The sequence below is a fragment of the Canis lupus genome, chromosome 36 (genome assembly GCF_048164855.1).
Source record: "Canis lupus baileyi chromosome 36, mCanLup2.hap1, whole genome shotgun sequence".
In the NCBI taxonomy this organism is placed as follows: Eukaryota; Metazoa; Chordata; class Mammalia; order Carnivora; family Canidae; genus Canis; species Canis lupus.
Window position 1 is genome coordinate 20,664,102 of NC_132873.1, and position 13,776 is coordinate 20,677,877.

General features: G+C 34.6%; 1 protein-coding gene across 10 annotated transcripts in view; it reads left to right on the forward strand.

Annotated features, from left to right (window-relative positions):
* The window catches only part of HYCC2 (hyccin PI4KA lipid kinase complex subunit 2), a 78,178-nt gene that overhangs the window by 21,232 nt on the left and 43,170 nt on the right, over positions 1–13,776 (forward strand). For 8 of the 10 annotated variants that reach the window (XM_072812808.1, XM_072812806.1, XM_072812811.1 and 5 more), the window contains 3 exons: positions 3,637–3,736; positions 7,376–7,456; positions 8,153–8,254. In XM_072812808.1, the coding sequence (XP_072668909.1) occupies positions 7,406–7,456; positions 8,153–8,254 (153 nt within the window). In that variant the 5' untranslated portion in view covers positions 3,637–3,736; positions 7,376–7,405. Of the gene's footprint in view, positions 1–3,636; positions 3,737–7,375; positions 7,457–8,152; positions 8,255–8,998; positions 9,055–13,776 lie in introns of those variants that run through there. The other 2 variants (XM_072812814.1, XM_072812813.1) reach the window with 2 other exon arrangements.

Here is a 13,776-nt window from a genome sequence, read left to right on the forward strand (position 1 = left end):
CATCAACCATCTAGCTGATCCTCCACCCACCTCCTTCCAAACCATCAGTTTGTTCTCTGTCGTTAAGAATCTCTTATGGTTTGTTTCCCTCTCTCTTCTCCCTTTTTTCTTTTCCCCTTCCCATATGTTCATCTGTTTTCTTACTTAAATTCCACTTCTGAGTGAGATCATATGGTATTTGTCTTTCTCTGGCTTATTTCACTTAGCATAATACACTCTGGCTCCATCATACATGATAATTTTCATTGTTCTTAAAGTTTGCTTCATTTCTTCCTCTCACTCAAGTCTGCTTTTGAGTCCCAGTAGTTAATTTTTCATTTCCGTTATTGTATTTTTCAGCTTCAGAATTTCTTTTCAGTTTTGTTTTAGTTTTTCTCTTTATATTTCCATTTTGTTCATACCTCATTTTCTTGACTTTCTCCACATACTCCTTTATTTCCTTAAATATCTTTAAGACAGTTGTTTTAAAGTTTATGTCTAATATATCTGGCACCAGATCTTTTTCAGGGATGGTTTCTGTTGATTTCTTTTTCCTTTGAATGGATTGCATTTTCCTTTTTCTTCATATACTTTTTGATTTTTGCTGTTGAATGCTGGACATTTGAATATAACAATATGGAACTCTGGAAATCAGATTTTTGCCCTTCCCTAGGTTTGCTGTTATTTGTTTTTGTTTTCACTTTGACTCTTGTTATAAGCTGTCTCTGTATCAAGGGTCGGCCTAGGATGTAAACTGCATCTTTTTCTGTGCATATGGTGGGCATGCATGGTCACTTTCTATTTTTCCCTGCATATGCAGTTGTTTTTGTTCTTTTGTTCTAGTCTTCAGTGTCTGGCTTCCAAAAGGAGAAAAAGAAAAATGGAGGGGGAAGATGGGCACAGTCCTGTCAAATCCCCTGGAAATCACTTCAGTGGGAGGGGTGAGGCTTGCAACAGTGAGGGGAGATGGAACAGCAGTGGTTGGCATCTCTTTTTCTGTACCTCCATGATCAGAAGCAGCAGTTAGCGATCAGAGCACACATCTCTGATACTGGACAGAGTCCTATTTGCCCTCTCTGGCTCCTGCAACCTGGTATAGGAACATGTGCTCTGCTGCTTGCCCTGTGGTTTGGCGTAGGGAATGGGCAGCTGTTGCTGTGCTGAGCCGATCAAAATTAGTCACAATTAAAATTAAAATCCAGAAGTCTTTCCATGGAAGTTGCAAGCATTCAATAGACTTCAGAATTCCAAAAACAGATTCTGCAAGTATAAGTGTTGTCTAGATGTTGATAGATTCCTGGTGCTCTCTGTTCTGCTATCTTCCCCCAAATCTCCACCTACATTTTTAAAGGATGTTTTGCTGGATATTTAGAGAATAGTTACTATATTCTAGATTGGCAGTTACATTCTTTTGTCCTTTTAACTGTCATTCTGTTATGTCCTGGCTTCTTTTGTTTCTGTTGAGAAATTTGCTGTCAGTCATACTGTTTCTTTGAAGGTCCCCTGATTTTTTTCTATGAATTTTCTCTTCCTTTACTCCTTCCTTTGATAACTTGATTATAATATCTCAGGTATGGTTTTCTTTGAGTATATTCTGCTTGGATTTGGCAGATTATCTTGAATCTCTGAATTGATTTCTTTCATCAGTTTTGTTAAAACTCTGTTATTCTCTCATTGAATATTGCTTATATCTCTTTCTCTTGTCTGGGACCTTGGTTACATGTATATTAGACATTTTGAGCATGTCTTCCATTTCTCTTAAACTTCTCCAACTCTTTCCGCTTTTTCCCTACCTTCTACTCTTCCTTCTGTCTTCTTTCCTACTTTCTATCTCTAGCTATAATTTGGTATTTCTTATTGACTTAGTCTTCTAATCCTATAGTCTGCTGTGTCCAATTTGCCATAACCAAAATACTGAAATCTTAATTTCATATATTGTATTTTTCAGTTCTAGAATGTACATTTAATTATTTTTATAGATCCTAATTCATTGGTGAAATTTTCCATTTTACCAATTTTGTCCATTTTTTCCTATGGTTTCTTTAGTATGTTACTCAGAATTATTTAAAATTATTGTCCTTGTGTGTGAACTCTCTTACTGGATCATTTGTGGATCTGACTCTTTCTAGTTTTCTCTTCATTATTGGTCATATATTTGTCACTCAGCATATTTAGGAATTTTTTATTGTGTGCCAGACCTTATGTATGAAAAAAACCATAGTCTCCGGACAGTGGTACCTTCCTGACAAGGTTCCCATATTCTTTCTGTTGCTCAGATGACTTCTTTCTTCCAGTTTATCAGGAGTTCATGTGTTAAAGTTTAATAGAACTGTTCGTATCCTTTGCCCTGTTGGGATTTTTTTCTTTTCTTTCTTTCTTAAATTGAGAACCTAGTGAGTATCTGTTTTGTTAACCATGAAAGATTGTTGGAGACTCATCTCTACAGAGATTCCCAGTAGAGCTATCGAGTCTGCTTACTTACAGTGCTTCGAAATCTGACAAGGTACAAAGAGAGAATTTCTTTGGGGCACCTGGCTGGCTCAGTTGGTAGAGCATGCGACTCTTGATCTTCAGAGTTGTGAGCTTGAGCCCCATGTTGGGTGTAGAGATTACTTAAAAATAAAATTAAAAAGAGAGTGAGTTCATTGATGTCAGATGTCCCTTTCCAAAGTATGAGCAGCTCCTTATGTATCTTTCAAGAGGTATTCTATTAGTCCTCTTCAAGTTTTTTCACCCACTGCAGAACTTATGAAATGAAAGTCTCATGTGATAGTAGCTTAGAGCAAAAAAGTCAGTTGCTGTGGTTGTATTAGGAGGCCCTAAGACATCTTCAGTTTGAAGAACATCAGAGACCTTGCAATAATGATATAACTTAACTCCAAGAGAATTTTGTTGTATTATTTGTATTTTAAAATCACATTTTGTTAATGAAAATATTTTAAGATGTTAATTTTGGGGGGTTTTAGATTTTAAAGTTGTGATACAGTTTTGAATCAAAGTGGTAGAGCATAATGTGGTCAACAACTACTTGAATATAGTTTTCAGTTTATGAGGACAGTATACTTTTAACAAATTGAAAAGAATTCTCTCTGATCAAAAAAGCTTTTAATACGTTTTGTACCAAAAATTCAAGGAATAGCATTTTCTGTGTTCTTTTTAAAAGTGATAAAATTTTCAGTTCTGTGGACCTAATCCAAAAGGATTTTATAGCCATTGATACTTCTTATTTAAGCTTGATGTTATACTGCATATTGAAATTTTAATGATTGTTTGCATGTGTGTGTATGAGAATGACATCACTGTAACATGTTCGAAAAGTTGGATTCATAGAATTTTTGACTGATAAGGACTTAATTTTATAGATTATTCAGGTGAAGCTCCAGAATATTTAAGTTACCTACTCAAGGTCTTACAGATAATTAGTGGGAAATTTGAAACCAGAACTGAGGCTTCCTTTCTCCAAATCTAATGTTTTTAAAATCGGGTTTGATAATGGTAGACAAATATATGCTGGTTATTATAGAAATTTTTTTAATACCTAATTATTTTTTAAAAATAGATAAATTGTGGTATAAATGTTTTATTGAAGTTCTTTTTATTACATTCTTAAGATTATTATATCAGCATTTCACAGTTTTTAATTTTTATTTTTTATAGAGCTGGAAAATATTTAAGTCTCAACAAATGAATTCCACACTTGAACTTTGCCGCATTCCTGTGCCACCTCCTCCTTTAGAAAACTGATCTTAGAACAGAGGTAAGATGATGGAATTTAACTTTTTAAATTTAAGAATGAATTTTCCATACAATTAGACATGTTAGAATTTTTGGTTATCTTTGGTGGGTAGCTTCTATTTATTTAGCAGTTTTACCTAAGAGACTTAAAATAATCACATCTTAATGATTGCATTTGAGTTTTACTTTTGTTTTTTTTTGTTGTCGTTATTTTAAAGGTTTTATTTATTTACTCATAAAACACACAGAGAGAGGCAGAGACATAGGCAGAGGGAGAAGCAGGCTCCCTGTGGGGATCCCAGTGCGGGACTTGATCTCAGGACCCTGGTATTATGACCTGAGCCAAAGGCAGATGCTCAACCACTGAGCCACCCAGGTGCCCATGAGTTTTACTCTTGAAAGTATTTTCTTCTTAATAGTTGTGCCTTTAACCTTGTTGCCTAGTCTTTACAGTTACTGAATAATTGAATGTACTCAGCATAATCATATTATGTAGCTAGACTGAGATTAGTGCTGTCCAATAGAATTTCTGTGATGATGTCCATGATCTGTATCTGTGTTCTCCAGTATGGGAGACAATAGTCGCATGTAGCTACTAAGCCCTTGAAATGTAGCTAGTGCAAGTAAGGAATTAAATCTTTAAATTTTATTTTATTTTAATTAAATTTAAATACCCATATGTAGCTAGTGATACCATACTGAATGGTGCAGCCTTAGGTTTTTTTCCTTAGAGAAATTAGTATTTACAATAACCACACATCTTGAATGCTTAAATTTCTGAATTATATCTTGAAATATTTTCATAGTTGTTGGCCTTGTTTGAAAATTTGCAGTAGCAAAACCAGTTTTTACTCTTTCATATGTTTTCCTGATAAATGTATAGCTTTGTTTATCCAATAATTTTGGTCTACTGGAAACCCTTGAGAGCAGTTTTCATTGTTTTTCTCATTGATGTGTTAATTTATTTAATTAAAAAAAACCCTTGAGAAAAATTAAATGAGATGAAAATAGGCAAACCATAAGAGACACTGAACTCTAGGAAACATACTGAGGGTTGCTAGAGGAGAAATGAGTAGGAGGATGGGGTAACTGGGTGATGAGTGGTAAGAAGGGCACTGGGTGTTATGCGCAACTGATGAATCACTAAATTCTACCCCAGTAACTAATAATACAGTATATGTTAACTAAATTGAATTTAAATAAAGAATTTAAAAAAACCTCTGGCATAGGTTCTTACATTATTCCCCTTTTATAAATGAGGAATTGAATTAGGCCATAAATCAGTAAAAGTTAATAATAATATAATAACTAATAAATTAACTTTCCCACATATATAGCTTGTAGGTCATGGAATTAGAATTCAAACTCAGGCAGCCTAGAGCCCATACTCTTAATATTAGGCTCTACTGCCTCTTATAATCTTATTCTCTATAAATTGGTAATTTCCAAAAAAAAAAAAAATACATGTTAATGTCAGCTAAGACACAATTTCTATCTATGTAGGCATTGGAAAGCTTATTGTACTCAGATGGATACGGTGAGTTTATTTACTGGCAAGTAGTTATTGACTTCAAGATCATGTTCCAGCAGTTTATTATTTTGTTCATTATTTTGTATTCAGGGCTTGCTAATAAAAGTTGCTATTACCATGGTCACCAAAAAGATAATTATTTTTGTGATTTTTTTTTTTTACTTTGTTAAATACTGAGAGGCAGTGTGGCCTGAGTTGAACTATATGTTGGGATAGCAGCTTGATTTTTGCTTTTAAGATTTTAATTTTTTTAATTTTTTAAATTAAAATTTTTAATTTTAATCTTTAATTTTTAATCTTTTAAGATTTTTAATTTTTTTAAAAAGTAATCTAGGCCTAGCATGGGGCTCAAACTTGTGACCCTGAGATCAAGAGTCACATGTTCTACTGACCAAACCAGGTACCACTTGATTTTTGCCTTTTTTTTTTTTTTTAATATTTTATTCATTTACTCATGAGAGACACACACAGAGAGAGGGGGCAGAGACACAGGCAGAGGGAGAAGCAGACTCCATGCAGGGAGCCTGATGTGGGACTAGATCCCGGGACTCCAGGATCACACCCTGAGCCAAAGGCAGACGCTCACCACTGAGCTACCCAGGCATCCCTGATTTTTGCTTTTTAATATAGTTTTTATATCCCAGGTAATGGGATGGGCATAATATATAGTAGGAAAAAATCTTAGGAATTATATATTGTATAGATAAATAAAAAGAAAACTTATAGTACATTTATCACTATGCTCACAGCTGTCTCTAGATACTAAGATACTGAGAATAGCAGAAATCTATATTTATAAAATTTTTTGTAATCTGTAGTAATCTGTTTTCAAATAAAGGTGCTAAAATATATTTTTAGAATTTTAGATGTAGTAAGTAATTTATCCTTGTAGAAAACTGAAACCCAGAGAGTTTAAGTGAATTGCCCAAGGTCACCTAAGCAGTGTGGTTTATCGATTCAACAAATACACATAAATACCTGTCATAAATCCAGATACCATTGTATGCTTGGTAGCTTTGAGTGCATAGTGAACACTCAAATGTGAGCAAACCAGAAGTGGACTGTTTTCATGTAACTCACGTCTGGTGGGGAAGATAGACAATAAGTAATAAGGTCTAAGAATTTGCAAGGTACAAAATGCAAAGCACTAGGAAGGAAATGAACCATGTTTGTGGGAATGTAAAATACTAAAGCGAGAAAGGGATGCTATTTAAAGTGGTCAAGACAGGCCTGCTGAGAATAAGAGGACTGAAAAAAGCCAGCTCTTTAAATATCACACAATCTAAATATCTATACAGAATCCCTGGGGTGAAGGGGTGCATGAAGCTATGGGAAAACAGAAAGGAGATTATGGCCAGGACATAGAAAGCTGTGAGGGGAGTAGTATGAGCTATAAGAAAGGAGCCAAGGTACATTTTTCAACTGTTGTTTTTAGAATAGTCATTAAATTAAAATCTGAGTTCTGCTATTTAAACTATGTTACCTTGTTTGGGTCATTTGACCTCTTTACACTTTAATTTTCTTATCTGTTATTGGAGAATAATAGAGGCTATATTATAGTATATAGTATCAGGAAAATTAAGTATATAATTCTTGTAGCAAACATTTTATAGTAGTTTCTTTGTTATAAGATCTAAGTATGGGACACCTGAGTGATTCAGTTGGATAAGCGTCTGCCTTCAGCTCCGGTCATAATCCTAGTCAGGCTCCCCGCCCCACAGGGAGTCTGCTTTCCCTCTGCTCCTCCCCTCCACTCATTCTCTCTCTCTCTCTCAAATAAATAAATAAAATCTTAAAAGAAAAAAAATAGGGCACCTGAGTGGTTCATTCAGTTGGGCATCTGCCTTTGGCTTGGGTCATGATCCCCACTGAGCACTGCATCAGTCTCCATGCCCAGTGGGGAGAGCCTGCTTCTCCCTCTCCCTCTTCCCCTGGCTAGTGCTCTCTCACACATTCCCATCAAATAAATAAAAATAAAATCTTTAAATATATATATATATATATATATGTGTGTGTGTGTGTGTGTATGTATGTATGTAAGTCTTCTTATCTTACAAGATGCCCATCATTTACCTTTGGTAGTTTAAATGCATAATACTATCCTCATGTTCAGTGTTTTTTTTCTTGCAGAGATAAAAAAGAAATAGAGTGTAGAAGAAGATGCTGGGATCTGAACGTGGTGTTGTGGAAGAATGGTTATCAGAATTCAAGGTAAATTGGGTTGGGATAAGAATGTGTCCTAGGGCTCTATATGTCAGTAATTGAAACAGGAATATATGTTCTATGGAGAAACTGAAATAAGTGAAAATGACAAAATATGAAATAATGTATTTTTATATTTGTGACTCTTTAAAAAGGCATTAGGTAATAATGACTAGAAAGTAATATGTAAAAATGAAAATATTTGTTAAGATTGATGAGGGGGTATGTGAGTTTTTAAATACATTCCATAAAAGAGGAGAAGCTTCCAAGCTTTAATAAGGCACAGACATAGGATTTGTGCCTTATATTTTTATTTCCTGTAATTAAAAATCACCCATTGATTTGATTTAAAACTACATAATTTCTGAGTACCATAGAAATAAATGTTCTATGAACATTAAATGCAAGAATTAAACTATATCCTATACTTATTTTTTTAGAGTAGATTAGTTTAAGGTGACCCATTTCAGCAAATCTTGGTATAATGTATGATTTCTAATCATTTTTCATGGCTGAGTAGTTTGAAGAACTGTATACTATAACATTCTGGCTTTTGTTTTATTAACTCTCATGGTTATTTCTTGTATTATTTTTATTTTTCTTAGTTGACTCTATCACAAATCTTTTCAAGAAGGACTCAGGTAAAATAAATTTCCTGACTTCCAAATATTAAGTTTGCTTTGATTTCCTTTGATGTTTTTTTAGGCATTACCTGACACTCAGATCACCAATTATGCAGCAACTTTACACCGGAAAAAAACCCTGGTACCAGCTCTCTATAAAGTTATTCAGGATTCGAATAATGAGGTAGGAAGGTTCATAAGAAAAATAATTTCAACGTAGTGAGATGAAATAATGTGTACTAAAACACGTATGTAAGTTTTGTAGTTTTCCCTCCTCTTTTTTTTTTTTTTTTTTTAATTCTTCTCATGGGACTGGAAAACTTTCTTTCTGCCATGTTTCATTCCGGTAGTTGCTTTGGCTTTCCCTTTGCCCTCCCTCTTACTATTTTAAATATTTTGATCAGATTTGTTTCTGTTGAGGACTATATGTTTTGATTCTTGATTTGAGAGACCATCATCTCAATAGATTACTTACTTAATTTGAGACTTTTCTTTGTTTCCTGTTTGGAATGTTTCCTTTTTTGGAATCCAGATTTTAGCCAAACACTGATTCAGATTTTTTTAAGTATTGTTTACAGTTATCCTATTGACAATATAGAACTATGTATATTACTGTAATCTGTGAACTCAAATGGGTGACTTGAAATGATGCTGCTAGTAAATTTAGCTTGAAATGATTGGAGGAGAAAGCGCTATTTAGCATGAATAGTCAAGATCAGTAAACTTAAAAGTTTCCTGTTACTCAACTTTGTGATAGAAGGGGGGAAACTGCAGCTGTTGAATCTATATGTTAACTTATGCAAAATACACACATTATCTTTCCATTAACACAATAGTATGACATACAGTTTTATCACCACTGGATTCATGTATGCTTTAAAATGAAAATGGAAGGAACACACAGGAAAGTAGCTTCTTATCTTCCCAGATACAGCCTCCAAGAGTGCCTCTGCTGTGTACTGGAGTGAGTTTGAAGAAGTTCAGGTAATCATCTCCTAACCAGCAGCTTAATTTAAAGTGTATCTTAATTTTTGTCCTATCACTAAAAGCTTGCTTATTGACCTCTTTCTTTCCTGTCTCCTAAACTTAGATTGGCTCTCAGTTAGGCTTGCATCTGTTGCTATTTGTAGCAGCAATTGCAGGATTCATTTGCTTCTTTTTCTCTTGCTGTGTATTTATGAATGTTTTATAACTTTAGGTGTTGTTTTATGTATATATATATCTATTCAAATCTTTTTTGGTTAGGAGTTTTCAAAATTCTGTTTGAATAATGAATGTGTGTATTCCTACCCCTTGTTTTGCATTGTTTTAACATTTAAGCTTTGCTTATTAAAATTTGTTTTATGCTTTCTCTTTAGATTGTAAGCTCTTCATGGGCAGTAGTCATATATTCTATATTTGTTACTTCCCTAGAATATATTTTGTCATGTACATAATGCACACTTAGTAAATATTGATAAGAATAGTGAAACACAAAATGACATTCTAAAATGCTGTCATTTTCATTAGAAGTCACAAGTATATAAAAAAGAATGCTTTCTTTTTTCTTTTATACTTTAGAAGCTATGACATTAAAAAAGTTATTCACATTACTTTATACTATAATACTTCTTAATACTCATGTATGAGACCTTATCATGGCTAGAAATGGGAAAATTACAGCGTGGGAGCTTCAGGCTCAGTAGAAGTCACTGTAATCATCCAGGTTCCCGAGCATATCTGTCTTTCCATATTTTCTCTTGTCAGATCATAAGGTTTTAACCATGTGGTCATATTTCAAAAATGCAGAATGTTTAGCACTATAACATCTCAAACCAATTCTGGACTTTAGTCCTAGAAGGAAACACCTTTTAGTCCTGATTTTATTATATTCTGAAACACAATCAACTGTTTTTATTTAGTTAACAGGAAATTATTTCAGAAAATTGTCACATGTCATATATAATATTAATTGAAACTTATGACAGTCTTACGAATGGTTTTGCTTTAAAGACTTTAAAAGTTCTTAAGAAAGTGTGTTTCCTAGTTTGGTATTAGATATTATGGCCAACCTGTACTGCAGCTGAAGTTTTACTCTCTAGACCAACGTATAGTGTAATTCTCATTTTCCTTGTTCCACATCCTTTGAACACTCTAGTAGTTCTTCCATTTCAAGGAGCCTTCCATCCAATCTATGAATCCTATCACTTTTTCATGATTTGATTCCCTTTTCTTCTTCCCTCACATATCTTGCTTCTCTTTTCACCCAGCTAAATTTTCATGGTATATCATAGTCTCTTTCCTTGCCTACATTCTTAGGTCCTTTGCTTCTCATTCCATTAGTTCTTATTCTTGAGGAAAATCTCAACACTGGATAAAACCCAGGTATTTGTCTTCTTTAGGCTTGTACCGCAGCAGCTGAAGATACTTGTAGAAATCAGCTGCAATAACAATTTTGTTGACTTTCTCCACTTTATATTTTATGTATTTATTTTTTGAGTAAAATAGAGGGAATCACTAACAGACTCCAGCTCAATAGGGAGCCTACATTGGGCAGATGCAGGGCTCATCTCACAACTCTGAGATCATGGCCAGCATGAGCCAAAATCAAGAGTTGGAGGCTTAACCAGCTGAGCCACCCAAGCACCCCTCCTTCTGCATTTAAAGTGAAGAAAGTCAGGGTGCCTGGGTGCTGGTTAAGCGTCTGACTCTTGATTTTAGCTCAGGTTGTGATCTCAGAGTCCTACAATTGAGCCCCAGATTGGGCTCCATGCTCGATGGGGAGTCTGCTTGAGGATTCTCTCTTTCTCTCTGCCCCTTCCCCAGCTCTCTCTCTCTCTCTCTCTCTCTAAAATAAATACATTAAAAAAAATGCAGGACTAAAAATCTCAAATATTCATATAATACCACCTTGCAGTCTTATTTTACTTTCTTGGTACACTGTCCCCACTGTGAATTTTATACCTTCTCTTTGTTCATCAGTCTTACCCACCTTTCTCTCATCTTCAGCTTGCTTTCTTTGTCATTAAAAAAGAAGATAATTGGGAGCTCTCTTATTTTCTCATTCATATCTACCACTCTACCAGCTTCTCCACCTATACTTTCCTGCCTTTTCTACTACGATGGATGAAGTGCCCCAGGTTATAGCAAAGGCAGTCTTCCACATAGGGCTAGATCACATCTTCTCAAAGATTGTTCCTGCAATTATATCTTCTCTTTCCTTCAACATTGATTTCTGATCAGAAGTTATTGGATTGCCAGCTATTCATCCCTCCCCTTTTTAAATAAAGCGGAGTAAAAATTTTGGCAACTCTGTATTTCCTTGCTGTGTTTAATTAATATATAGTCTCTTAAGTGCCATTGTGGTTCTTGCTACTGAGAAAGGGAAGTTAAAGTCTTTATAACAGAAACATTTTTTTTTTTAAAGATTTTGTTTATTTATTCATGGGAGATACAGAGAGAGAGGCAGAGACACAGGCAGAAGGAGAAGCAGGTTCCATGCAGGGAGCCTGAAGAAACAAATTGTAATTGGGGCACCTGGCTGACTCAGTTGGTAGAGTGTGTGACTCTTTTTTTTTTTTTTAAGATTTTATTTATTTATTCATAGACACACAGAGAGAGGCAGAGGGAGAGGGAGAAGCAGGCTCCATGCAGGGAGCCCGATGTGGGACTCGATCCCAGGTCTCCAGGATCACACCCCAGGCTGCAGGTGGCACCAAACCGCTGCACCACCGGGGCTGCCCGAGTGTGTGACTCTTAATCTCAAGGTCATGCGTTTGAGCCCCTTGTGTGGTGTAGAGCTTACTTAAAAATTAAAAAAAAAATTATAATAAAATTTAGAGACAGCAATTTTGGAGTCCTTACTAAAGAGAAAAATAGATTTGAAACACAGGTATATATTTTTAACTAATACATTCATGAGAGCAGCAATCTTTTTTTTAAAGTTTTGGTGGAATTCACCAGTGGAACCATTGGGTTCTAGGTTTTGTTTTTGTTTTTAAGATTTTATTTATTTATTCATGAGTGACACAGGGAGGGGCAGAGGGAGAGGCAGGCTCCCTGCAGGGAGCCTGATGTGGTACTCAATCTCAGGACCCTGGGATCATGACCTGAGGCCAAAAGCTCTACCACCGAGCCACCTAGGTGTCACGAGAGCAGCAATCTTTAATTCCCCAAAAGATCTGGCTGTTTTGTCAGTACTTTAAAAAAGATGCCACCAAAAAAAAAAAAAAAAAGATGCCACCAGTTGGCTATTTTCAGAAGTTTACTTCATTATTGACACTATGTGGAATATAGTATTTGTAATTAGATAATCCTCACCTCCCATTTTCCACCTTCATTCTAGTATAAAAAATGTGGTATAGTGGGGGCATCAACTTAATGTTTAGAAGACCTGAATTTTAAGTGTCTTCTTCTATCACTAACATCTGTGACTTTCTCGGCAAATTGTCTGACTAGTCTAGATTTCTGTGTAAGAGAAGAATTGGAATTTTCAAAGGATTTTAAATATTATTGGGGCACCTGGTTGGCTTAGTCAGGAGGAACATGCAACTCTTAACATTGGGGCTGTAATTTCAAGCTCCATATTGGGTGTAGAGATTACGTAAAATTAGAAAAATCCTAAAAAAAAAAAAAAAAAAAGAAAAACCCATGGTAGTGATTTCACATAAAGGGCTTAGTAGTTACTAGACAGTAGGGTGTGTGTATGTGTAACTTTTTTTTTTTTTAGCTTTCCTTAAGAGCTAAGCTTAACTAGTATTAACTGTATGATTATTTTTAGCTTTCCTTAAGAGCTAAGCTTAACTATTATTAACTGTATGATTGGGTTTATTGACTTTAAATTTCCAGTTGTGAAAATAGTAACTTATTGTAGAGCGATTATTACAGACATATATAACTATATTCAAGCAGATTTCCAAATGTATGTGAATTACTTAATCATTCAGAATAAAGATAGGCGTATAAATACTGAGTGATTGTTTTAAAATCTAGTATTAAATTTTAAACATTATATTATAGTTTTCTATCAGTTTTTTATTTGCATTTTAATTATGTCCCGTTTTGTTTTATTTCAACAAAACCATTATAGATTGGCAGTACGTGATTAGGATAAAGGGAGAGGTTTATTTTAAACTAAACTCATTTAGTTCTCAAGGTTAATGAAGATCCTTGTAAGTCATATTCTGTGATATCATATGAAAAATTAAACACTGAAAAAGCTATTTCTGTATACTTGCCTCCTTTACAAAATCTTTCAAGTAAATATAATTAGTAGAATTTAAATCAGTCTTCAAACATAAAGTAATTTGTTTTACTTGTGTGTATTTTAATATTAGCTAGCTTTTTTTTTTTTTTTAAAGATTGTCTTTATTTATTCATGAGAGACACACAGAGAGAGAGGCAGAGACACAGGCAGAGGGAGAAGGAGGCTCCATGCAGGGACATGAGACTTGATCCTGGGTCTCCAGGATCACACCCTGGGCTGAAGGCGCGGCACTAAACCACTGAGCCACCAGGGATGCCCTTAGCTAGCATTTGGGATGTCCAAATATTATACATTGCAAAATCCTTCTCTCAACTGAGTGGTATATAATTTTATTTAAACCATAGTCTAAATTGAGATTTAAAGGTTATTTCCAACAAGAACATTTGAAGTTGTTTTCTTCCAATAGAAACTTTTTTAAATGGAGGATAGTAAGGGCTAGTAATACTAGAAAACTTACTAAA